The following is a 27,762-nucleotide window of genomic DNA, read 5'->3' on the forward strand; positions in this document are numbered from 1 at the left end:
TTTGCGTCTTGCTTTCTCTCCTCTCCTTTCTTTTCCCCTTCCCTTGTCTGCTCTCCCCTCTTCTATTCTCCATTCTTATCCTCTTCACGCTGGCCTGCTCTGCCTCTGCGTTACCCTGGCAACAGTCCTATGGAAACAGCCTGTTGCCTAGGCCACGCAAGAGAAGTAGCTTCCACAGCACAAGGAGAGAGAGACGGAGAGAGAGAGAGAGAGAGAGAGAGAGAGAGAGAGAGAGAGAGAGAGAGAGAGAGAGAGAGAGAGAGAGAGTGAGAGAGAGACCTTAAGGTGTTCATCTCTGATGACGCTGCAGGCCTCATCATCACCTTTTCCTCCAGCAAACACAACAGCGCTTCACCTGCATCAGCACGCTGCAGACTGTACCTTAACATCTCTACAGCACAATATCAAATACTGTATATAATAAAACACTACTATCAGGTAACCATGAACCCAAAATGCCTGTTGTTTGGTTGCAAAAGCAAACACGTATAATGCTTGATATGGCATCATGCCACTTTGGGTCTGAACTCATGCTGGGAGCCATGTATGATTTATATCTTCCAAGAGACACTTCGGGTGAATGGTCTAGTCTCCTTACATAAGCGGCCCAGATAATGTGCAAAACTGGTTTAGGCACTATCTCAGATCACAGTCATTAGCACTACATGTCATCATGAATTCCTTGCTGTTACTCAAGAGCCACAAGGCTACAGAGCAGCTTCACTTAGCTGCACTTTCTCACAAATAATGTTTATTTTGGTCCAACAAAATTTTATTGTTACTAGCACCAACTCATCCTCAGCCAGAAGTCCAAGTTATAGGTCTTACATGCCGTGCCTATTAACCTTAAACTAGTTTTAAACATGCTCTGTGGCACAAGAGATGATCACAAAATATTCATGCATCAGTCTCCCTCTCTACTTGTAAAAATACTGATCCTATGATCTTATGAAGAAAGGATTTCTTTCATGTGTAAGCACAAGCTTTGATGATAGAGGATAGAGATTTCATTGGTTTGCAATTATATCAAATATGTCATAGTAGGTTACAAGGGGTTTTGATACAAATTCCAGTCATGACAACCCTAATTTCAACCTGGTTTGACCTCAATACTGTGGATGTTTTGTATCTAATCTCCAAGCTGAATATATTTTCTGCCTGATAAAACCTGGATTGACTACTGTGCTGTTGCACAATCTACACCCAGTTTGCTTCACTCTTCCTACAATTTCTTCTACAGGCTGTCTAAACTGAGTGTTATGTAAATATTCTTTATCTGTTTATGTTAAATAAACCTTAAATTGCACAGTCTATCCTGTGATATTTTGAATGCTGAAGGGCTTTTTTTTCTCTATAGCAGTAAAACATTAAATCTCCAACGGAAACTAAGATAACAAACATTTAACAACAACATAACATAACAAACAACACTTTTTATCTACTTTTCCACAAAACCACTGATAACTACATGGCATATTTAATGTAATTGGAAACTCCAGAATGTGCCCTATCTTAAAACTATATCTGACTTTGTGCCTTATTTGAACCAATTTGTCCACCAAGGCCATGTATGAATGAGTTCTACAGATAGGAAAGCGCAGTTTCAAATATGAATAGATTTTTTTTTCTAGTCCAAGAATTCAGTTAAGACATGCCAAATTCATGCTCTCACTATTGGTTACTGAATAATAACAGGCAGTCAGTGCTTTTCACAAGAACATTAAATGTTTCTCATTGCCTGCATTTGCAGATTCAGTGTATCTGACCAGAGGAGGGCAAACTAGTTGCAAAGGGTGCACACAAACTATTAACCACTGTGAGACACAAGCATTTTTCCTATAGATAACTGATCTGCATATGTACTGACCCTAAGGAGCAAAAACAAGATTTTTTGTGAGGTAGGAAATTAATAGTATGTGTGTAGGAGTTATACTAGTTATACTAAAGGTAAATTATACCGCCTAGAGGGCTGCTTGTAGCTGCTTCACATGAAAGGTAAAAGCTGCCGAGTGCGGCCACATGATTCCCATGCATACAACAACATACATACAAACGAGGATTAAAATAATAATATGGAACAGATGTTGCATAACTCCCCCACCCATCGCCCCTCCCTTGAAGGAAAAAGAAAGCAATGTCCTCACTTGACAATATGGATCACCATGAAGCATGCACATGAGCGCACACACACACACACACACACCTCCTCTTACGAGCCTGATGAATCCTTTATTTGCACCTAGAATACCTCTGTGACCCATTCACACTTCTCCCCCAGAGACAGAAAGAGAGAGGGGCAGGGAGCCCATGACAGCCAGGCAGGCTTACTCACCTATCTCAAAGCTCCCGTCAATGACACCTATTAGGTAACTGGGGATGTCAAAGCGCCTCTCCAGCTGAGTTATTGTGCTCTTCATGTAGCTCCCTGACAGAGCCTTTGCAAAATAGGCAAAGGACAAAGCCACCAGAAACATCTGGACAGAGAGAGAGAGAGAGATGGGAGAAGGAAAAAAAAAAGAGAAAATGTGCTTTCATTTTATGTTACAACCATGTTTGTAAATTTATGTAGTCAGTGGAGTTTTTTCTGCATTTCTCTCTTCCCGAGCAAATGACAGTTGAGTTCTGGCTGGCAGGACCATGGGAGATGCTGGCAGAGAGATGCTGGCACATGATTGGCTCTTCAGTGACTCCTTGCAGTATAAAAGCAGCAGCACTCAACATGTGGACAGAAGCAGGACTGTGCCTCCTAAATCTTAACCCACAGGCCCGTTTTTATTATCCATGCTAGTATTTATGTCATTCACCTGGGTCAGCTTAGTTTAGGTTCTTGTTATTCAACAGCCATTTAGCAGCCATTTATATTGATCTCTTTTTCTGCTGTTTTTTGGTTTAGGGAGGTAAGAGTCTTATGTATCTGGTTCATTTTTTTTTCCTTTGGTATTTTCATATTCCCATAAAACGTTGGTTTATTATTTTGACCCTGGCTCACCCTGATTTTTTTTTTTTTTTTTTTTTTTACCACCGCTCCTCGTTTTGATTATCTTTCACATAAATCCTCACTATACAGAGTTTCCAATCTCTGAGTTTGGTTTCTGGAGCTGGGAAGGCAAGGCTCCACTTTGCATGTTGTGCCTCAGTTTACACTACACAGGACATAACAATTAATATGCACAAGAACATACTGATATAACAGAACAGATACATAATTTTCATCTAATCATGAGTCATGATTCATGAGCAGAGTCACCTCTTTGGCTGTGTGATTAGCACACTTTATTTTTGACCTGATGTGAACCCGCAGACTGAACAGGAGAGAAAAGAAGAACACATGGTTTTGGTATGATTGCTAGGGGAGTTGTCTGCACTCCTCTCATTAACCTATTTTCCCAGGTCCAGATTCACTTATTAACATGTGGGAGCATCACAGGAATCATGAGATGGAGATGACTTTGGGGTACAAGGTGAGAAGAGAGTTATCTGTGTTCAAAAATCACTCTAAGACCAAACTTCCTATGAAGCATTTCAGAACTGAATACAAATTTGTGCCCAGAAACAGCTGAATGCCCGAGTTCGCCGAGTCCGGGGTCACATGTTTTCCTCCTTATGAGCTTTCCACCTGTCCAAATACAAACTGAAAAAAGCATCACACTCCTCTCCACTCTCCTTTTGTTCCCCAGAATTAAAATGAAAATGAAGTTGCTTGATTTTCAAACCCTTGCTCCTTCACATTCATGTTGATGCTTTCTGCCTCACTCTTACTTCTTTACCAATCACTATGGACACAGAGTGACTTTGTTACATCTGTTGCCATAGCATCCAGCTTTTCTTACCTCTGTTTGCATTGAATCTCAGAAATTAGGGTTTTGCACCAATTCTAACTGTTAACTGCTCCTGATTACACCTTGACCAGACCAGAAATGTTCAGTTTACCTAATGGAGAAACATGGATTTTATCTTTACTATTTTTCTTCAGACACCCCATGACAATGATCTATATTGTTCAATTAAAGTAATGGATCAGATATGGACTGAGGAGTGGTAGATACTATACAGAAAGTTTGACTCAAAATAAGTGTCTTTAGAGAAAAAGCGGCAACAGTAAATCATTAGTATGGAGAAAACGATTAAATTAAAAAGATGGCCCTGCTAACAGGGGAAATATTTAGCACTCTCAGATTGGCACTCTCTCAAGAGCCGTCCTTGGTTGGATGAGCACACTCATGCTATTAAAAGGAAGTGCAGGAAAGCAAAAATGACATGGAGGAGTAGCAAACTTAATGCCCTCTAAGTAAAAAAAAAACAAAAAACTGATGACAGACTTTAGTACCGCAGTTAAGATTCTAGGAAAGAAGTATTCCTCTGATCTAATTAGCATTAGCACCACACCCCTAATTTTGTGCAATAATAGTATTGTTATTGCTCCGGTGCCTAGTAATTTTGAGCACACTCCAGAAGAATGTGAGTTTTCATCCTTCCTCTCCAAGAAGACTGTGAACACAAGAACTCTGATTGTTCCTCCGCAGCGTGAGTTCATTATCCTCCAACTGAGCGCTTCCTTTGGCTTCTTTGAACAGATTTCAGCACAAACACTTTTAGAGGTTGTTTCCCAAATGAATTGTTCATCTTGTCCTCTGGACATAATCCACTGCAGACTTTTAAAAGGCGTCTTTGATTCTGCCTGCACACATATTCTTCCAGTTTGGCCTTGTGCCGTCATATTTCAAACATGTATTTATCTAACGTCTTCTTTAAAAGCCAAGCCCTCCTGTCTTCAGAAATTAAACACTTACATTACGTACTTAAAATTTAACCTATAATCAGTTTTTAATACTTAATTTTTCTAAATTATGCGTCTAATGTTTTATTTGACAGTTTTATTTAATATGTTATATGTTGTTTTATTTTGTTTTATTTTATTTCAATCTTGTTTAATTTTATTGCAATCTCTAAGTCATGTTATTAATTATGAATGCTAAATGAGACATACTCCAGTGTTTGAGCACCTGCTGTTCAACTTGCTGTGAGCAGTGTGAGACAGGCTAACTGTCACAAACATGTGCACTGTTGAGTACAGTACCAAAATATCTTTCTCAAACTGAAATAGTGCTTCTTTGTTAAAGGTTTACTCATGTATGTTAGGGTTATGTTAGTTTTTTTTTTTTTTTTTGTATGCATCAACAAATTCAGTGTTTTTAGCACTAAAAATGTTTCCACAGGCATGAGTCGAGAACCAGGGATCCCCTCCTCCTCATCCCTTTCTCTTACTATTATTTTTTCACTTGTCCATCTCTCTGCTCATACCTTTCTTTACTGGTTAAAGTTTCCTATGATTTTCCATCCTTAATAGTGAGTGTACAGTAATCCAGTTTATGGCTACAGCTATAGAGAGCACGACCATCTCCTTGCACAACTCCGTTATAATTTAATATTGCAGTTAACTTAAAGCTACTTCAATATGTATGAGCAGATTTGGTGCAGATGCTTAATTTGGTGCAGATGTTTAATTTGCCGGTTTCTGGTGTAATACGTATGAAGAACCCACAATAACTTGGAAAGCTGAACTTACTGACAAAATTAAAATGAAATAAAATTAAATCATTAAAGGAAAACCACTGCTGAGAGTGTAGGTGTTTTTCTGTGTGTGGAGGAGAGAGAATAAGAGAGAAAGCATTTCCTCAGGCCACATGAATTCTGAAAGAAAGTTGTGAAAGTGTCTCCTCTGACTTATTCCCCCTTCTTCCTCTCCCTCTTGTGGATTCTCTTCCCTTATTCTCCTTGATACTCCACTGCCAATTTCTTACTCCCAGCCTCCTTTGTGCTGTTTAGCCTTGAAAAAAAAAAAATGACTGACCGATTTCAACCCACTGATTCCTCAGCACAGTGCGTGAATAGGGAAAGAATGCAGTCTTTGTGTTGTGTATGGATTAAGAATTTGTAATCTCTCTTTCTCTCTTTCCTCTCTGAAGGCTTCCAACTGCAATAAGTTTGCAGCCTTGGTCGTGGCTCATGCAATATGTTCTGGCCCCTGACTTGGGACCCAGCAGCGACATGAGACAAGCAGCGCATGTGGGAGTCACACAATACAAAGAGACTGACCAAACTCTCCATGGCCAGGGCCGGAACTGTATCTGGAGATCTTATTAGGCATATTTGCGTTGTGCATGGAGAACACTCAAGGAATACTGACAGGCTGCATTCAGCATGTGTACAATTAAACCTGTATGGGAATTGGAAGCAGCTGACTGTTACCATTACTGATGTAACCACATTAGCAAAAGGAAAGAAGAGATAGAATACACTGAGTAGAATATACAGGGATATGAGTCCAGAGAAGCAAATGTGAGCATATTCATATGTTTCAGATGTTATTGTTTACTGACCTCGAATATTGGCTGTTCACATCTGCCTATTCATATTCCTTGGTGGGAAAGTTACTAGGCCTATAACTGGGCCATACATGTAAGAAACTCGTCACATGTGCATCACCTGGGATGTTGGCTTGCAAGCAAGTGTGCATACACTTACATTATCAATCCAAAAAAATAAGAATTTAAATACATACATACATACTGTACATATCTTGAGTATCACTTCCTGTCCATCTCTATTCTGTTGAAGGAAACAGTTTGGGCTATATCAGTGCAATTTAAAATGGCTGCATTCACAGTTTTGAGTGGGTGAATAGAATGATTTTGTTGATTGTACCTCTATTCATTTAATATGTTGTATTATCATAAAACATCCTATAAAGGGAATATAAAAATGTTAGGAAGAAATGGGGAGGCATAATAGGAAATCTGGTGTTTGCTTTTATCCAAAGCATCGCACAGGGCCATGGATATGGATATATTTATAGCACTACTGGCCTCAGGGAGAGTTAAACCACTAACATTAGTGCCAAATTCTGCCTATTGAGCTACAGTGGAGGGGGCTGGACGGGTGGACAAATCATAATTTGTTCACCATTACGGCCATAATTTCTGCCAGTGCAGATGAAGTACAGTGAACCTGACAGCAAAATGGCACTTCTTTTTATTTAATATTTTTTTTAGAATGATTTTATGGCATTTCTGCCTTTCTGAAAAGTAAATGGTAAATAAACAGCATTTATGGAGCGTTTTTGTAGTCTACTGACAACTCAAAGTGCTTTTCAAAGTATGTCTCATGTGCACTCATTCATAAACTGAGTGGGCCTGCAAAGCCTGTAAGGCCCAAACCTACTCATCAGCAGCAGTGAGGGGTTCAGTGTCCTGCGACTACATGACCGCTCTAATTTCTGAGCCAAACTGACCCCCTGAAGAGAGACAGGAAAGGCCAAGAGAAAAGAGGATGACAGGCAACAAAGGTCGTGGGCTGGGTTCAAACCCAGGACATCAACCTGTTCTATCTCACAAGGCCCCACCCTCTACTGGACTTATAGGGTAATTGCTCTCCAATCATATGTGCACCTGATGGTCATTCTGGTTGTCTCGGACTGCCAAAATGCACCATGATATGCAGAGATGACACAAATGCAGGCAGCCTGGCCATGGACAATCCCCCAGTTATAGGGAACTATGTCATAGGAGGTGGGCATGATAGGTGCGATTAGAGTTCTCATCGGGCCTGAAAATTAAGACCCGACCCGACCCGGGCCGGACTGGGCCAGCCCGAGGCCCGACCCGACCCGACTAATTACCCGAACTTTAGGCCCGACAGCCCGATAAAGCCCGAAAAAAAAAAAAAAAAAAAAAAAAATCGCCAAATTCGCCATTATTTAGCAGAGCCGGTCGGCCGCGGCACCGGGGCACCATCAGTCGGTATCAGGCGGGCCGGCCGCGGCACTGGCCAGCATCAGGCAGCTCACCTGTCAGATCCAGCAGACCTGACGGGTGGGCGCGGTATCGGACGGTGCCGCGGCCGGCCCGCCTTATGCCGACTGATAGTGCCACGGCTGGCCCGCCTGATGCCGACTGATGGTGCCGCGGCATGTGCGGGTCAATACGGTAGTCTAGAAAACTGGAGATTTTTTTTTTTTCTCGTGCGCCCCCAAGTAGAATGCCAGCACAGCGGGATACTGCTGCAACTCTCTCTCACTTGTTTGCGCTGCGCTCGCACAGCTGGTTGTCTGTCTGTCACTGAAAGTTTAGCCTCCAAATCCAATCCAGTCCCTCACTCTCTCCACCAGTCACATAAAAATGAAACGTCATAATCAATAACACAACACATAATTCTATTTTTTTATTAAAAAAAAAAAAAAAAAAAAATCCCCCACAGAACCCGAAGCCCGACCCGACCCGCCCAATTCACGTAAATTTTAGGCCCGACCCGACCCGAAGATGTCGGGTCGGGTCGGGTCGGGTCGGGTTCGGGCAGAATATGAGAACTCTAGGTGCGATACCCATGTTGGGCCATCCTCTTCAGGCTTGGCTCCAGAGAAGGACAGGTTAATGTGGGCCCATTTGTCTGTAGGAGTCATACAGACTATCCATGTACAGGCTTTGCGGATGCCTCCCCCAAGCCTATAGGCAAGTGAGAAGAGACCATAGCAACAGTGTCAACAGCCATTTTCAGTGGGTTGAGTGTCAAGGACATATGCACGGCAGCGGCAGGGTGTCTTTGGCATGGCCTTAGATCCCTGCTAGGTTAAGCCATCTCCTGTGTTTTCATGTTATGTGACTAACTAGCCTGTGTGAGACAGAATGAAGGTTTTGATATTGTAACCCAAGTTCTATAAGCACAGGTGGAGCTCTCTATCTATGGACCCTGCTGCTCCTACACCACTCACTGAAGAGGGTTACGGATGTCAGCAGCTTGGTAGCCTGCCTTATAATAGCCCGCCTTTGCCCTTTCAGTAATTTTGTAGGTCGTCATGACTAAAATGGGGTGAAGAGTACATTAGAGCAGGGTTTGTCAATGAAATTTTTCACAAATCAAATCAAATAAGCTTGTTTTTGGATTTGCAACAATAGCATTTATTTTAACATTTTCACCATGTACTTTAATGGTTTTACTAACAAATGCACAATTATCAAAGGGCTTAGTGTGATTAGCAAGCACTAAGGAGGGAATAACATTAAAATGGATGAAAATGGAGGCAAATAACTTGTACCCGCAGCATTAGTGGGCTGCTTCACTCTCATTTCTCGAGCATATTAATAACGTCTACTCAGTATGCTTAGCGGTGGTCAGTATTGTACAACATACGCATACACACATACATCCACATGCATGAGTGTGTACAAAAAGACACACTCAAAAACACTTCTGCATTACTACTGGAGCATGTCCAGTTAGCGACACATGGCAGAACATCATTAGAAAATATTCTGGGTGGATCTGAGATGGCGGAAAAAAGCTAAATGAACAATAAACAAATAAACACTCGGATTTTTCCAGCATCAGTCATTTTGTTGGAAGTGAAATTAAAAAAATAATAATAAATTAAAAAATCAGCAGAGAATCACATTGTGAAATATAGTACAGGATTAGAGCTGAAACAATCAGCAGGCTGGACGTCTAGCTGTGCCATGCCCCACCCAGCAGGCCAGGCAACCAAACAATTCTGAGAATAAATCTTTCTAGTCTGTCCTGCCACTTTAGACCGTATTATTACAAGCTGCTTGAACACCATTGTCTCATGGCACTTTCATGTGTAAAAAAGCATCTGACCTCATCCAAGTCTCTCTAACTTTCATGTTCTTGGCAGCAGATTTCAACCAACTGGATGCTCTTTAAGTTTTTGTTTGAAAAGAGTCTTCAAGGTGGGAGAAAGAAGAGGGAGAGCCAAAGGCAGCCTAAACAATAACACACTATTTACAACATGTTCTCCTTTTTTTTCTTAGAGAGAGATCATGGCACCCCCCAAAAAAAAAAAAAAAAAAAAAAAAAAAAGGGCCTACAAGAGGGCTTGACAAACATTGTCAGCAGCAAGAGGTTACTGAAAACAAAGAGTACAGCCATCAGCAACATTTGAGTGTTGCTTGTTGAAGAAATTCTTTTCAATAGCAAGATGCTTCCAAAAATAGCTATGAGCCCATTGCAAAAAAAAAAAAAAAAAAAAAACGAAAAAGGAACAATATTTCATCCAGATGCTCGCAGTCAAAATAATACTTTTTCTATCAGAATACACTGGCATGCACACAAACTTTTCAGTCGTTGTCGGTGTCACTTGTTTGTGTTTTTATGAAAAATGAGATTTGGAGACAAGACAGACTCATTGGGGATTCCTCCTGTTGAAAGATCTTGTAACATGTGACCCTTTGTGTGAACAATAGAGCAATCTGACGCAGACAGTCATGCAGTGTGAACTCGGGCATAAGGTGGTAATCACAACCCAACTATGAAAGCATGAGCAGCTAAGAACACCGCGGAGCTTGGACGGCTAATTTCAGTGCGGACTGCGGATTGCTCCATCTGGTTTCTAGGTAACAAGTGGCTCAGTCTAGATGCTGCCACTCTGGTCACTGATATGTTGTGCTAGATTCTAACAATTTTCACTGATCATGTTATGCTGAAGTGACACCGATGAGTGTAGCATTTCAGCCTCAAGTTGAACCAAGCTCCACTTGTTTTGCAAAACCAGCATGCCACTCTCACCTCTGTTTTGAATGCTTGCAAGATCAGATTTGCTGCTTCCAAACCACAGCAACCAATTGCCACTGTTTCCTCTCGTGCTTGGTCTGCTTGCCAGTGTGATCACCACATAAGTACTTCCCATAAAATCACTATAAATTATGTACATGCCATGCTTTCCTTACCTTACAGTCAAGACATAATATGACTTTAGAAGCTTTACAAGAGTGCAATGCTTTAGTAAAGTGATTTTGTTATTAAGACCTTCCAATGTTCCTACTTGGGCTTGTTACCTACACACAATGCAAGGGTGCTGTGGCTCAGCAGAACAAAGTGTCTCTCTCCCAACAGGCTACTACCTAATATAAATCTTAACTTAAACATAACTACATAGACTAGTGGAGGTAGCTTTCTCAAGCAGACAGGGTCTTTAAGAGCAGTCAATAAGAAAATGTGTCAGTGTATTCACAGCTAATATCTATCAGTTTGTAATAAAGCTAATTCACTATATTAGCTATGTTATTCATCACATTCAATAATCTTATTGCTTTAATTTTTATTCCAAAGATAGATTCACACATAAGTAAGCTGAGCACAGAAAAGATGGATACTTGGTTTACCCTGACTCTTAAATCATTAATATGAGATTTCATTAATAACATTTGGCACAATTATGAAGCAAAAGGATCCATTATTCCCTTTATATCCCATTATTAATATTGGGAAAAGGCTGTGTCACAACTAAGAAAAAAAAAACTGTATTCTCATTCATTGCCCAATCATAAATACTAGTCCTCACTAGCCTTTTAGAATGTGTAATCTAAAAGTGTAAAAAGATCTAGTGCTACTACACTATAATGCTTCCATATATAAAAATAAAGTGTTGACAAGGGGGTGTGCAGTTATCAGCATATTACAATTAGGCATCTAGCCAGTTTAGCGGCAGCAGGAAACAGAAATCTTGGTATGGAGCTAACAGAAACTGGTTGAGACTGTCAGTTTATTTCTATTGCAAGTTTCCAGTTTTGTTAGTTTAAAGTTTAAACCGGTGCATCGTCTCAGTACAGACAAGGCCTCTAAGTGCCCCACTAACCCAACAGCAGGGATAGGAGCCTCATCATTTCGAATGGAAGTTCAGCTGAGAGACATTACTAGTGGTGAAGAAGTACGGTGAAAATACAGTATTACAGTATATACAGTTTGTTGATGATTTTCATTTAGATGGAATAAGTTTGTCTTGGTGACTCAGTGACAATATAATGAAGTGAAGTCTACACAGTCACACATCATCATGTGTGTTCAGTCAAAACAATGCTTTTCTGTGCTGTCTCCCATCTGACACGAATTCCCCCTTGCATTAAACTCTTAATCATCCTCATCATGACGTTGCTCTGGAGGCACATGAGTATTCACATGTGTGAAATCAGTTTTAACAGAGTTTTGATGGTGCTCAATAAATGGTGATTGAATTCCTGAAATGATAGTTTGGGATATTAGGATTCGCCCCAACCACCGCAGCATCTGCCTGCATTCCCTCCAGATCAAATATCTCAAATACATTTGAATCTTTTACAATTTGCTGAGCATGTTCTTGACCCCCACGCCCCCCTTCAGCTCTGTAGGGATGTCCACCTTAACCCTGGGCCTTCCAACACACAGCTGTTGCTGGCTGACCTATGGTAGTTCACCTCACCTGTGATGAACGATTTGACACCATCATGGTACATGGTAACTCTGAGATTAACTCTGTTACAACTGTACATAAACTGGACGACACTACATGTAGATTGCTGTCTGCTGATCCTTCAACTCCTTCAATGCCACAACCATAAAGCAACAGAAAACCAAAATGTCTCAGACTGTAAATAATGCTGTCAATTAAGTGCTCTGGGACCTGAAAGTAAAAACAAAGGGAATTTTTGCTGGACATTTAAATATAAGGAACATTGTGTCAAATACAGAACAACTTGAACAATTACTGTCACCTATAACCTTGATTATTTGTGTCTCTCTGAAACGTGCCTAACTCCTCAACTCCATCAGGTGTTTTAAGTATTCCAGGTTACAGCGCTGCAAGAGTTACCGTGACTCTCTCTCCTGAAATGTCCTATCATGTAACTGAACTCTATCAACCATCGATTGAAAAGGATATGTTCTTTTATCTCATGTTCTCAAAAAACATAATGACAAAGAAGTGCTCTTAATGGGTGATTCCAGTCTTAACTGGTGAGACAAAATATGCAGAAAGAGGTTTATGGGCATTGTCAGTATATTTCAGTTGCTTGAGATGACAGAGAATCAAACAAGAAAGGAGAGATCATCAAAGACCTTGTTGGATTGAAATTTCACAAGTAAAAAAAATTATAGCCAAATCAAAAGCATTCTGGAATCACACTTTAGTTACAAGTCAGCTGTCAAGGATGTGTTATAGAAATCAAAATAAAATGGACGGGCAGAAATATATTTCATTTATTCAAAAGAGGGACTTGAATGAAATAAGGCAAATTAAATGGGAAACTTTAATTAATGGTAAAAACTGTGATTAGGCCTGTGATTATTTAATATCTACAATCAAGCAACTTGTATCTAAATGTCCTAAAACAGTCCATCAGAAGCATAATAGAAAGCAGACTCCCAGCCTTGGTTTTATGACACGTTATGGCTGTTAATGAAGAAAAGAGATGCAGCCCTCAAAAAATCTCTTAAATCACCACTCAAGAGCTTTGTTCAGCTCCACTCTGAGGAAATGAGCAGAGCCTCAAGGTCTGCTTCGAGGGGAGGATGTGGTGTTCCTAAACGGCACTCCAACTTGGAACAATCTGCTTTTTCTTTGAGAAGGAGAATCGAATAAGCTCCCTGTCACTCTGAAAACCTGCTCGGATTTCCATATTTTTTCCTGTGAAGTTAAAAAAGGATTTTAAGTAACCATTCTTGTCAGGATTAATTTGACGTTTTGATGACCTTTTCTCATAACTCTGGATATATGTGGCTAAAATTGTTGTATATTTGTATTCTGCTTTGTGAATATTCCCTTGAAATGTGTGCGTGTGTGTGTACCTGATTGCGCATGGGCTGTTCCCCACTATCTTTCCTCTAGCGCCACCATCAGGTCGTGAACACAGTAATGTTTGCAAACATTAAAACAGGATGTGCTGGATGCTTTGCATTGTGCTGTAGATTAGGAGGACTGAATGATCTCATTACTGGGTGCAGCCATGGATAATAAATTCCCCATTGGTTGGCCAAACCATTGAACCAGATTAGGGTCATAATCACAAAATGTCATTGAGTATTCAGGTTGTTTTGGGGATATATCCTGCTGTCGTTCACCCGCAGCATATGATCTAGTCATTGAATAGGATGATGCAGGAGAGGAGCAGAGCTGCATAAAGAGGGTTTATGTCATAGATTCCTTATTGTTATGCTCATGCTTTCTCTGTGCTGATATTATCAGTTCAATATCCGCCCCATGTGAACCCAGGAGAGAGGCTGTGGCCTTGTAAAACCCTCTTTATATTGGTGGTAACAGTATGGAACATGGATGAATAGAATTCATTTGCATTTCCATGGTCCATTTCCAGTGACAGTCTTTGATCATCCTTTACATAGCAGTGTGCCTTTACACCAGAAAAGACAAGTCACAGATAACAAAGTATTCCTTTAGACAAATATTTACAAGAGGACCAATGCTTACAAGAAAAACAAGCATCATCTGGATGTGTTCAACCCTAGAGTTGTTAAAAGAAGATTATTTCTTGTACCTTTAGGCTGGAGCAGGGTGAGGAGCGCGGTTCTCTGGCCATGGCGTCAGTGCGTCCATTCTCCTCTGTGCGGCCTTGCTCAGCTTCCATCTCCATCCTCCAAAGATAGGTCTGTGTCTCCTTGGCAGAAGTCTCCCTCGTAATGCAATTTCTTGGCATTGATGCATGCAAGCCTGCAAACAGATAATTCAAGCATGTGACCCACTTCTCATCCTCAGCACAAAAACAGAAACATGTCTACAGCAGCTGACAGAGTTGAGACTGACACATTAATACACAAACAATAGTCCTCCTATCAGTTTGAAATATCTAAATATTTCTGAGCCCAACCTCGAAATACACAAACATAATGTCACAGATTAGGAAGAAAGCAACATAATGAGTCTTTTTTTTATTGTTTTAGACCATAGCAACAAAAGACTTAAAACCACACATACTTACTCTGACATATTTAGACTGCATACTTGACACTTTTAAATGTATTATTCATCCAGTAAAAGAAATGGCCAGATAATATGAAGCATAAACCTGCATTGCACTGTATGTGGACTATTATGCCACCATAACCATGTGTCAAGAGCCACAATGCACTCAAATGATAATAAAATGACTTGAGAGCAAAAATAACTTGCTTTGTGATTCATAACATGGGATTTTACTTCCATTCTTTCAGAGTGCAAGTCCTACAGACCGACCAAAACTCTGTGAAAATGTTACCTTTTCATAGTGTCTTTAGTTATTGTATAGTGGTCAAAACATACACAAAGTGTCTGGACAGCTTCATTTTAATGCCACCTTAAATAGGCTTTATGAGTTGACATTTGAGTTTGAATTGGGCAAATACGATCCCCATGTTGGGTGAACACGAATGAGAAATATGTAAGTCACATTCTCAACAATATTGATTTTAGCATTGTTTTGCTATTCACTTTCACAGTGAATGCTGAGGCTCAGCAATCTGACTGACTGAGGCCAACCCCGGAGCGGGACGGCTTCAATCGGCTGCATACTGATCGCCACTGGCTGGGTGAGCAGAGGGGCAGCTGGGGTCGTGGATCTTTTTGTTTTTCCTTAAACTACTTCTGAATCACAAGGACACCTCCGCATACTTGGTCCTTGATTTCCTCTCTCCCTACAGGCCAACCTGCGTTCTGCACTCCCACATTAAAGGACTCCAAACCATCGCCTGCATTTGAAAAAAAAAAACAAAAAACAAAACACAAAACAGCCTTGCCTCTTCTCTTCCATGTGGAAGTGTGAGGGTTCAGGTTAGCGCCCTGTATCTGCCACAGAATCAAACGTATGTCTCATAATTTAACTCCAGTCTCAAGATCAATCAATTCACCACAGCCTGCAACCTTCTCCACCACTTTTTTCTTCATTTCACTAGAGTCTTCATTCATTCATTCTTTCTTTCATTCACTTAACCTCTTCTGCAGAGTATCTTGGGGTTGCACATTGCAGCATATTCACTCACATGTGTCGGCATGAGCAGGCACACACACTCTTACACACTCTTAGCATTTTACACTTTAACCACAAAAAGACGAGGTATTTAAATATCTAAAAGTCAATATGGATAATGTTATCACATATTGCCAAAAACATAAAAGAGGTTGTATTTTGATGTATTGTCATTTGGCTTATTATTCTGTATGTGTGTGTGTGTACTTCTGCATGTGCATCTGTTGAACAGTAAGGAATAAATGAAAGAGTAAGGATAGATTTCAGTTTATTAAAAAGTGAAGTACTTCCCTTCAGTCCTTCATCTCTCCTCCATTCATTCCTTCCCTCGTTTCTCTGCCATTGCCTTCCCTTATCTGCTTTTCTATTCATCATGTCTTCCTAAATCTTCACATTTTGCTTGTCTACTTCCTATACACACACTCCTCCCCCCGCGCATCCTTTCCAGCAGTCATGTGAAACTGTGGATGCAGCTGCCTCAGGGTATCTCAGCAGACAGGCTGTTAGTGTCCATTGCTATGGTTGTACTAACACCATATTCACCATCATAATACCATCACTGTTATTTCCATCAAGACTGCCACTGCCAGCGGTGCCAAGTACAACAATTTTACATTTTTGACTGAATGTTTTTGTCTTGAGGCCTCTGTGTAGGCAGGCAAAAAGAGCTGCTTAATCACAACCAGCACTGACCCAAATCCTAGGAATTAGCTCCAACCAGTGCTTGAAGCAGACCAGTACAGAGAGGTACTCCATACAGGTATTTCTATGTTTTTCTCATATGAGCAGTGGCACTTTTTTATTGCCACTTCTCATTATTTCCAAGCATGCATAATGTTTGTACTCCTTTGGAGCTCCTCTTTGTGTCCCAACAAACACTGTGATGTAGTCCATAGCAAATAGCAGCTGCTATCATGAAATCGCATGTAAATAACTTCTTTAATTAGACTACAATATATTACATACTGCTGCAGCCTCAGGTGAGGTTCATCCTTTTTTCCCAGGGCCCCATGTTCCCAAGGTCCTATTTTCCCAGGCCCTAGGTTGCCTCAGTATAACTTAATTTCAAACTGAAGACAGCCTTATGTCCCCTAAACATAAAAAACATGAATAATTTCCATACCTCTGTTACATTATCAAAAATGCATAATCCAATACATGCTCAGTAAATAATATCTGAATGATGTTTATGGACATGTTGCTACCAAAGACGCTCTCTCATTCAAGCACTCTATCTATTAACATTCATATTCACAAAGTTGGCATAAGTATTGCTATGCAAAACACAAAATCCTGTGTTTCCCCTACATAATAAGTGTGTAATTGTGAATGGAGATCCACTGGGGAAGTGTTCATACAGTCCAGGTGTGTAAAGATTCCTTATAATGTACCAACCAAGAGAGGAAGAAGATGATGAAGCAGGCCCTCTCCTCCAGCAGCCACAAACCTTCCAACATGCAGCCCTCGGTTTGAACGCTACAGCCCAGCACATCAAACTCCAAGACAAGAGTGAAGGTCATGGGGTCACCACTTGTCAGATTTCATCCTCTAGGCAACATGACTGCTCTCACCAAATGTCATGGAAATCCACCAAATAGATTTTGAAATATTCCACTGTGATATTGACATGTGACCTGCTGGAGGTGCCAGAGGGAGGGTCACAGGGTCACAAAGTATGCCAGGTATCATCTTGAGGGCAACATGAATGTTGTCGCAAAATGTAATGACAATGCAAAAAAAAAAAAAAAAAAAAAAAAAAAAAAACACAGAGAGACACCTTTTTGACATGTGTGCAAAATAATTTAGTCTGACCCTGGTGCCATTAGATGCCTCCTTGTATATTAACAAAAATCCATAAACTGATATTATACCATCAGTGTTTCTGTTAAAGCAGTCTCTGATCGATCGAGAGCCAAATGTTATTTCCTATAACATCACGGTGAGGTTTCTGATTCTGCTTCTGTAAGATAGCCAACAACTGACAACAGGTAACTGATGCAACATCCCCCGTGGGGCTAAAAAATGATGTTTCCAAATACATCTTTTAGTCTGAAAAAGACAGTAAAAACTATGCAAGGTTATTGATTCAACCCCTCGCAATGCAACAGTCCCTGAAGTGTAGGAAAAATGGGATGGAAAAAAAATAGGTGGCTGCCACAAGACAGATGTTATTGGCCTTCAAAAGTTTTAACAGTTGGCTAAAAGTAACACTGTAACAAATGTAATCTTGCACATAGGCCGTAACAGTCGACACCTCAGATTGTTTTTTATTGATAAACAAGTTTTAGTTGGTTGAACTTCTTTTTTGCAATCACAACTTCATTTCGGCGTTTTATTTGAGGTAAAAACAATTTTGCTGCCGGAAAACCATAACTGTTTCATAAAAGCAAGACAAGACTTATCTGTGCCTGTGTGCCTCTAGTTAAACTATTGCTGAAGCACACGTTCAAGTGAATAGCACCTGAAATGGTGTTTGAAATGGTTTATGAAAAAATAAGTGGGCTATTTCAAATACTTGCTGCTCGGGCCGTAACTGCTGAGCGACTGACAGATTGGCTGACCGACTGCCAGCACGGTGACGTACAGGTCCCCGTTTCCCAGGGGGCCAAATATATGACACTAAGGGAATATAGAGCACTGGAGACACAGAGATGAAAACCCTGTCTTCATCTGATCCACTGTCTGCTGCTACTACTGTGACTACATCTCCCAACATGTTAATAAAACAATAAGGACAATATGTGCCATTTAATCACAATCACTGTCAAGGAAACACGGTGCCATTAATTGTCCATTGATACTTAAAACAAACAAACAAACAAACAAAAACATTCCACACAAGGCACTAGTGTGGAGTTAGTATTTTAATATTTAGGCTCTCAAAGGGTGTAATTTATTTTCTGTGTATGATTGTGACTGTGGTTTTCAGTTTATTAGATTTAGATAGAATAACTTGTTTTGATGTGATTTTCCATAAAACTCCATTCATATGTTCCATCTGCATTACTGGCCCATGTCAGTTGGCGTACAAGAGATAGCTCAGCACTGAAGATGCTGCTGCTACCTGAATGCACCTTGTTTCAAAATATCTAGATGCACTGAAAATAACACCATTACGCCAGAGGGCTGGTCATAAATTTCTCCTCTGCCTTCAATACAAAATAGCCGGGCATGCTGCTGTTTTTAATGCATCAGCTGGAGGTTAACCCCTATTTGATCCAGTGGTACTGTTCTGTCCTAATCAGCTGATTAGGGTCTACAACACCTTCTAGCTGCCGTGCTCCACAATGACTTGCCGGCTGTGTTTCTAGCGTGCCTAACCACAACCTCTTCAAATTCTCTGATAATGCTGCACTGATGAGGGAGGAGAGGAGGAGGGGAAGGAGAAAAAACAACTGTTCGTTACATTTAACAGACAATATATCAGCTTAGTTTTTGTTGTGGTGGCCTTTGAAGAACTAAGATGAGATCCTGGGAAGTGTGGCAGTGAAACGTTATGTAAAGGAGTGAAGGGGAGAATTCTGCCTTTTTGCAGAGATTCAAACAGCGGTAGTTTTGTGTAAACTGATACACAGCAACCATCAGGATGCGAGCTTTGCTAACAATATGAGAGTTAAGAGTTTCAGGAAGGCCGCCTATAGCGTAGCATAAGGGGGACAAAATGGATTTCATGAGTGAACACTGATTAAAGTCCCCTCTTTCTTTGACTAGTCTAACCACTGAGGTGACACACATACACACACACGCACACACACTCACACAGAGGTACATACTACTGATTAACAAAAGAACCAGTTTTCTTTAAGAAATGATGTAGTTCTCATATTTGAGGGGACAAAGATCTTGTTATACTATTGGTTTTCTTCAAGAACAGTCAGCAAAGTCAAGCAAGATGCAGCTGTGCTGCAAGGGAAGATGTATACAAATGCATGCATTCAAACCATGACATCAGTGACTGTAATTCCTCGAATGTTCTATTCCTAGATTCCTGCAGTGTGTGTGCAGGGCTCAAGTGGGTTTACAGTGACCTTATCCAGCTTTGTGCTTGTTATTTTAATCTCCTGTGGTAAACTGTAATATGTTCCTGGAAGCCCTTACGATATTTGTACAGAAATGATTAGGTAGTTCATGATGACCTTATCGTACCTTATGTTTTTTTTTTTTTTTTTTTTTTTTTTTAATCTCACAAGTTAATACTATAATAGCCTATTCTTTATGTACACTAGGCAAGACAGGGCAAGCTGTAGCAACAGCTGAAGTTCTCTCTGTTTTCTAGCACTTCTCATCCAGAACTGTGAGCGATGCCAAACTGTATCAAGACGAGAGCAACTTTTTTACTTGCATTATTTTAACACCGTGATCTATATGTTTACTCTCTGTCTGCATACCAGCCATCTAGCATACCAAACTAGAAATATGGCATTCAGCAGAGTGCGTACTTCCACCAACGCTGTCTAATTTTCAAGATATGCCATTTCAGCACTGCATAGCCGACCAAATTAAATGTAATAAATTCACACAGTAAACAGTTATGTTGGAAGAAGAGACAAATGTGCTCATCATGCCAGAGAGTCTTGCTCAACCCAAAAAACAAAGAAATACAAATAAATAAATAAATCACCAGACATATTTTTTCAACACTATAACTTTCTATAACAATAAAAATATGCAGTTTTTGTCCTGTATACTTGCTAAATGCCAAGTCCTCTTTAAAAGGAAACGTGCATGCCACTGAGAAAACCTCTTTAAAAAAAAAAATAAATAAATAAATAAAAGGCAGATGTTAATAAATTTAAATTTCTTGTCATACACCAAACATAGACGGAAACCAAATTGAACTCCAGGATGTTCCAGTAACAGATTAGCCTGGATGCCACCAGGACGCCCTGGAGGTGCCCTTGGAGATTTTCTCCTCTTGCCATTAAAGAGTCTGAACGCGCTGCTGCTCGCCAGTTTTCATTCTCCACTAAAACGAAGAGCGAGCCACGGGCTGGAAAAACACTGATAATCATATTCATCATGTCGTTCGTGAGCTGTGATGTTTGGCAACAGGATAACCACGTTGCAGGCGTCAGAGACAGCGAGAGAGACAGAGACTGTATGTGTGTGTGTGTGTGTGTGTGTGTGAGAGAGAGAGAGAGAGAGAGAGAGAGAGAGAGAGAGAGAGAGAGAGAGAGAGAGAGAGAGAGAGAGAGAGAGTATATCCTCCGCTTGCATATGCTTTAGGAAACTGGGACCAGTACAACTGCACAACTTTTAGTGACGTATTCTTTTGAAGGGAAAGCTCCCTTTCAAAAATAAATAATGCTATGATAATAAAATAAAAATTTAAAACAATTGGTCCACATTTACGTAAAGCTATAAACTAGACTATGGATGGTCTAGATAAATTCTGGAGCATTAAGGTCACCGTAGCCTTATTATTGAGTGCCGCAGTCACACCCTGGGCGACATTAAATGATTAGTGATTCTTAGTATTTAATATCTCCTCATATAGATGGCTAGGCCTGCCTCATTATAGACTACCAGATAGAGGAGGCGCAACCGGATACCCAGCAAACGGCATCAGCAGCTTTGAAAATGTACATCCAAATGTGAATCACTCACCAAATGTCTTGTGAATCAATCGTCCACTGGCTTGTGCTGTAATGAGATCAAGCAGCCAAATGGAAAGCCGGGTTACCTCCTGTCAGCCAGCTCCGATCAAACTTCTCATACGGATGGGAGCGGAGGACAGGCGCCGATCGCTGTCAGTGTTGTGAGATCGCTGGTGTAGCCTGTGTCTTCACAGTTCATTTCCAGCCGACTTCACACACCCCGCAAGGAGACTAAGAGCGACCAAGCTGGGACTTTATCTCCTGAAACATTTCTTGTGACTCAGTGTCTGTCCTGTTAAAGGGAAACGCAGCTTGCAGATCTGATTTCCAGTCGCTAGGTGAGCGCGCTCGACAAGTGGCCCAAAATCTCTGCTTTTTCTTGGACTGAGGTCTGCAGACAGCCTGCAGCAGGAGAGGCTTTTCACGGCAAAACGATTGTTTTATTAAGCGGCAGTCGTTTGACTGCTCTCTCTCTCTCTCTCTCTCTCTCTCTCTCTCTCTCTCTCTCTCTCTCTCTCTCTCTCTCTCTCTCTCTCTCTCTGTACATGCGTGAGGCAAATGTTTCCTCCTCAGACAACTGAATCTCATTACACTCATGCTACAAACAAATTTAATGCTATCTAAAGAGTAAATTAGATTGAGGCCAAGCGGATCTTTACTATTATGGTTTTATGTTTTGGAACAACTGCAGTACAGCCGAGATTATTATCAGCTTATACCAGTAAACTGGTTCGTTTTCACTGTAATTAATTCACCAGAATTATCCCAATTACAGAATGTGTAAGAGGGCCTTTTGTTACAATAGGTTTCACACTAACCACAATAATCTCCTCAGTGTCAAATCAAAATAAAATCAGCAATAAAAACGTTTCCACATGGAGACCAAATGAGGTTCCTTGTGCATGGACTCTGCATGGATTTTTTTTAGAAGCCCTGTCAGGTAAACAGGAATATATACATCTACTGTTTGAGGAGTATTTACTAATCAGCGCAACCAATGGGACCAACCCTATGCTGAGGCCGCCACCAGTCCTTTTCACAGGAATATGCGACTCATCAGCACTACTCAACACATCACCCTCTTCTTGAAAATTGTGTCTTGGTAAAGTAATTGTTTTGCATGTGTAAGAAACATAGACATTTCAATGACACCTTTTGTGAAACACAGTGCTTCACTGAAACAACTATTCAATCAGTCAGCTGCTGTATTAGTTATAATTTCACTGGTATTGTTTTTCAGGCCTCTGTCCATAGACCTAAATTACAGATTAGGATAATCTACTAGTAGGCATGATCCAGCTGTAAAGGAGTGGGTGATGCTGGTGATTCTTCTTGAGTAAATGCATATGAGCTGCTTTTGTTTCGGGCGCAAAAACAACTTTTTTTTTCCAGGGTTAAAAAAGTAGATGATGTTATTTGATGTTCTGCAGTATTACCCTTTAGTTCAACTCTACACAATCAGATTGATTTGAGTTCCAACCCCCATCCTCCCCACTCTCTCTGTGTCTCTGCCCATTGCCTTGCAGTTTTTTAAATTAGTGGGATTGGGTTGGCCAAGTGGACTTGAAACTGGGAGAACAACCATGCTATAAGATGGATGTTGCATCATGGGAACGTTAATGTTTTGAGGATTTCTTTAGCAACAGTGTGAAAAAAGTGGACAGCTTCTCACATACTCATCACACTCAGTCTCTAGCTTGTATGATCTGGGTTCTGTGTTGTTTGTCATCTCATTGCTGTGGCTGGTGTCCATCCTTTATCATTGTTAAGTAATGCACACTTGTCATCAGGCCAGAGATTCGACAGTGGTTTGGCCCTATGTCATTTATTGCAGTGGAAGCGTTTGGATTTTTGGGCTCTGTAGTCTTGCTTAACCACATTCTTCAGACCAGGTCAGTGAGGTCATTTTTCAACCCAGGGACCTTGAAATCATTGCACGTGCTATATGTGGCGAAGTACCCACTAGTGAAGGCCAAATTATTAAAATTAATTAATTAATTAATTAATTAATTAATTAATTAATTTAATTAAATTTGGTCACCACCCAAGTCTGCGGATGTCCATACACTGCTGTCAGCACGGGCCAGGTTTTGTGATGGCATGGGCTTTCCCTATGCACAATCACAGGGACACTGTCTGTATTCATACACAAACTATAAACATATCCCCATGTGTGTATCCCCCGTCCGGTTCGTCTGCATCCGCTGTCCACATGGACACAGAAAGCATATCAGGGCCTTAACAGTGTTGAGCTACAGTCAGCAGCCACTGCTGAGATAACTAAAGTAAAGAAAGCTTGTTCTTGCTTGAGGATCATCTTTGTTGTCTGTGCAGCCCCCACAACTCCCACCCTGGCTTACATTAAGTGAGCAGTGAGCGTTTGAAGTTACATGCTCAAGATGGCGTTCCTTTGCAGACACCTCAAACTCAGCTGATGTGAACTTTTGTGCACTGTCCATACAGAACTGCTCTGGGATGCTGAAACGTGCATTTCCAATCACTATTCTGCAGGATGCATCAGACATATGTGCTACCTCAGCGAACATTGTATAGTTGTAAACCATCTGCTGCAGTGTGCTGCCAGGATCTGGCTTGCAACTTGGTCATTATGCTGTAAGTAGTTATTCATATTATGTTTGCTTATTTATTTGACAGTGTTGACAGTGACCTACTTTGTTCTTTATGTCTGTATTGATTTCTGGCCAACATACTGAACTTGCACTTGGTGCTTAGATAGACATTGATAGCATTCATGTGATGAAGTATTTCTTATTTCATTGTGTCTCGAGTCATGAATCTGTATGAGGTAATAATCCTTTAATTTCACTCAGCAACCCTTATTGGTTTAAATATGTCCTTATTTTCACTGGCGCAGTTCTTGTGTATTTTAGCCATTCAAAAACAATTCAGAATCACATTATGACATTCTGCATCATATTTCTTAGTTTGTGCTATGTGTTGTGCTCTTCTTGTGAAGTGGGTTGATTCTCCTCCACAACAGCAAAGTATGCATTAACCTCCTCTTGGTGTGGTTGCTCTTGAAAATCAGACAGATGTCTGGAAATGCTATCAGGAAGAAGAAGCATGTTACATCGGGTCACCCTGGTACCATTTGTGAAGGCTGAGCTTCCTGGGTTTGAATCTGACCTTAGGCCTTTTGCTGCATGTCATCCCCTTTCTCTCCCCTGCCTTTCCTGTCTCTCTCCACTGTGATTGTCGAATAAATCAGAAATGCCAAAACACTCAGCAACCCTTATTGGTTTAAATATGTCCTTATTTTCACTGGCGCAGTTCTTGTGTATTTTAGCCATTCAAAAACAATTCAGAATCACATTATGACATTCTGCATCATATTTCTTAGTTTGTGCTATGTGTTGTGCTCTTCTTGTGAAGTGGGTTGATTCTCCTCCACAACAGCAAAGTATGCATTAACCTCCTCTTGGTGTGGTTGCTCTTGAAAATCAGACAGATGTCTGGAAATGCTATCAGGAAGAAGAAGCATGTTACATCGGGTCACCCTGGTACCATTTGTGAAGGCTGAGCTTCCTGGGTTTGAATCTGACCTTAGGCCTTTTGCTGCATGTCATCCCCTTTCTCTCCCCTGCCTTTCCTGTCTCTCTCCACTGTGATTGTCGAATAAATCAGAAATGCCAAAACAGCAGTCTTCAAAAAGGAAAGCATCATCCTTATTAGAGGATTGTATCATGTCACTCTGATTCATAAGAGGCACTAATGACTACTCTTTGAAAGAAGTCAGCACAGGGTAATGTGAGAAGCTTTCACCTGTCCTTACTCATGCTAAGCATTCATCGTCTCTTTGGCCATGCCTCCTTTACACTAGGGTGAGGACGTGGAAACACAATTCAGTATCTTGCCATCATGCTCATGTGCTTCCCTCAGCACTTGGTAAAGTTGTTGTTCACTGGAGGTTTGAGCTCTGTAGACTCTCTCCCTTCTCCATGCACTTTGGTAGTAGGTGAAGAAACCCCTTCTCTGCTTCTCCGTCCCCAGAATGACGACAGAAAGCAGTTTGTGAAGTAGTTGCACAGTGGTAGAACTGTTTGGTAGGTATTGCCATATGTTCTTGAGCAATGCCCAGTTTCTGGCTCAACCTGGTAACATTGTGTGGTTTGTCCAGGATCTGGATGGTGTGCGGATTTTTTTCTGGATCAGCCTGGATCCAGAAAAAGCCAACCACACACAAGGAACGTATAGAGAAAGAAAAGACAATAGGTCATTGAGCCCAAGTTGGTGCAGAGAGTGGAAAATTAGGTTTGCTATACCTCCGTTTATGCCTTGTTTAACAGGATTGTGCCCTTGCCAGATGCTGAAATTATTAGCAATATTTCCGTTGATAACTAGTTCATATTTGATACATTAGATTGTACTAATATTATCAATGATTAGCTAGAGCTAGGCTTCATGCTAGGTTTTGAGTAGCTGCTGGAGAGACTCCTGATTTTTTGTGTAACAAGGACAACTAAGCGTTAGACAAAAAACACCAGTCTGCATTAAGTAAAGTGTATTTTGTTATTGTTGAATCTCTGTCCCGTCAAAGATCAAGTGGTAGAGGTGGAGAGATTTATAGTGGGACATTCCATGCCTGTCGTATTGTCTTCAGTATTTGTGCCACCAAAGCTTGGCAGCAGTGCAAGTTTTAAATGCTGTTGCTGTGACATATTGTCCCTTGCCTTCCTCTGTAATTTCATTGAAGGCACACAGCAACCAAAGATTCAAGTTTAACTCCTTTAACCCGAGCCCTCCTCGGTTATACGTGCCAGTCTGTAGAAACTCCACCTATAGAAGGGCTGTGATCGGGACTATTCCAGGAACATAGCATTCAGTGGCACGGTTCAGTACACCCTGGGCTATACTATCATTTCATGTTGGAGAACCTGTTTTACATACACACATGTATACATGTACATACACACACATCATCCTCATTTGATCAGTATATAATTAGAGATAAAACAAGAAATGCTATGTCACCCTTACAGACGCCTCTAAAGTCACGTGGCACAGTACAACCCTGCAGCACTTAAGCTTAACCACTGTGATCCCACTCACATCACAAGGGTTTCAAGTGTCAGTCTTGCTATGGATTTATTCACTCAGAACTGATGTAACCGTTGCTGCCTATATTGAATTAACAGAGTTTTTTGTTCATGTGCTCAGGAAACATGGTTAATGAACTGCATTGGTCACTCTCAGCACAACCTGTGGAGATGTTTTAGTCACTGTTGTTTTAGTAAAGAGCGCTTTACAGACTCATTACAGAGTCCTGTCACAGTATATATGGGAGGTGGCTGCCAACTCTAACAAGAAACACACCACCATGTTGGACAAGTGGGCAGCAAAATAAGTGTTTGAGACATGATCACCTCTTCTTCTCTAATTAAACTTTATCTTGCAAATATACCCATAGGATTTCTGATCAAGTCTAAATCTCCCCCAGTGTCATAGCTGTGGAAATCTGTTCATAGGTTTTTGAGATAACCTGCTGACACAGACAGGCAAAACTAAGAGTGAAAACATAGCGGCAGACCTCATCTATAGCCCCAAAAAGCAGAGATTCATCTGCCTGCTAACTCTTACTTGTGTCAGTGGATTAAAGAATGACAAGGTAAATTGTAGAGTAAATGGTGATAATGATGCTGGTGATTATCACCTACAAGCTGTACAATGGTGTAATGTTCTTGATTACATGGATGCTAATTTGAACCAGTAATAACAAACCTAATTCTCATTTCCCAAAGGAATTGCATCACATTTTGTTCCAATCACATCTTCTGATATTCACTTTTCCTATAGCGAGTGAAGATTTGACTAGGTAAGTTGTCTTTGCCCCTTGCTTGTTTTCAGCAGGTCCTGTGAGGACACACAAAAGAGAAAGTCATGCCATGTTTCTCTGTTGCTATGGTGACACCTGGTTCATGAAATATGGAGGGCTTGGATAACCCCAGTCTGGAATAAGTAGCACTGCTGAAAACTGCTGTGTGGAGACAGTGTTGCTGAAAGCAAGTGTGTTGTGAAGACAAAAGAAGTGTTGTTTTGGGCCCAAATGATGCTTTTCTCAAGAGGAAATGCATTCTATGTGTTTTGGTACAAACAGGAACTCAAAACTCACAAAAGCCAAGCTGCTGTGAAGTGTTTCAATTCAATGCCAAATGTCAGTTTGCTTCACATGTAGCATCCAATCTTATGATATACTGGCACAACCTGTAGAACTATATATAAAAAAGTCAGTGATTTCATGGAGGATACAGGATGACCTCATGTTACCTTTAGAAATAATAAAGAAGAGCTTTATTCAGAGCGAACTGGATAGATAAGTTATATAATATAAGCTAGGTGGTTTTGAATTATAAGTACTAATGTGGACA

General features: G+C 40.7%; 1 protein-coding gene across 1 annotated transcript in view; it reads right to left on the reverse strand.

Moving 5' to 3' along the window:
• Positions 1 to 21,747, reverse strand: part of LOC115370183 (solute carrier organic anion transporter family member 1C1-like) — a 48,537-nt gene extending 26,790 nt beyond the window's left edge. The window contains exons 1-3 of the mRNA XM_030067085.1: positions 21,387 to 21,747; positions 14,316 to 14,488; positions 2,333 to 2,474 (exon numbers count right to left, since the gene is read on the reverse strand). Of these exons, the coding sequence (XP_029922945.1) occupies positions 2,333 to 2,474; positions 14,316 to 14,474 (301 nt within the window). The 5' untranslated portion in view covers positions 14,475 to 14,488; positions 21,387 to 21,747. The remainder of the gene's footprint in view (positions 1 to 2,332; positions 2,475 to 14,315; positions 14,489 to 21,386) is intronic.
• Positions 21,748 to 27,762: the final 6,015 nt, after the last annotated feature.

This window comes from Myripristis murdjan, chromosome 13, assembly GCF_902150065.1.
Source record: "Myripristis murdjan chromosome 13, fMyrMur1.1, whole genome shotgun sequence".
Lineage (NCBI taxonomy): Eukaryota > Metazoa > Chordata > Actinopteri > Holocentriformes > Holocentridae > Myripristis > Myripristis murdjan.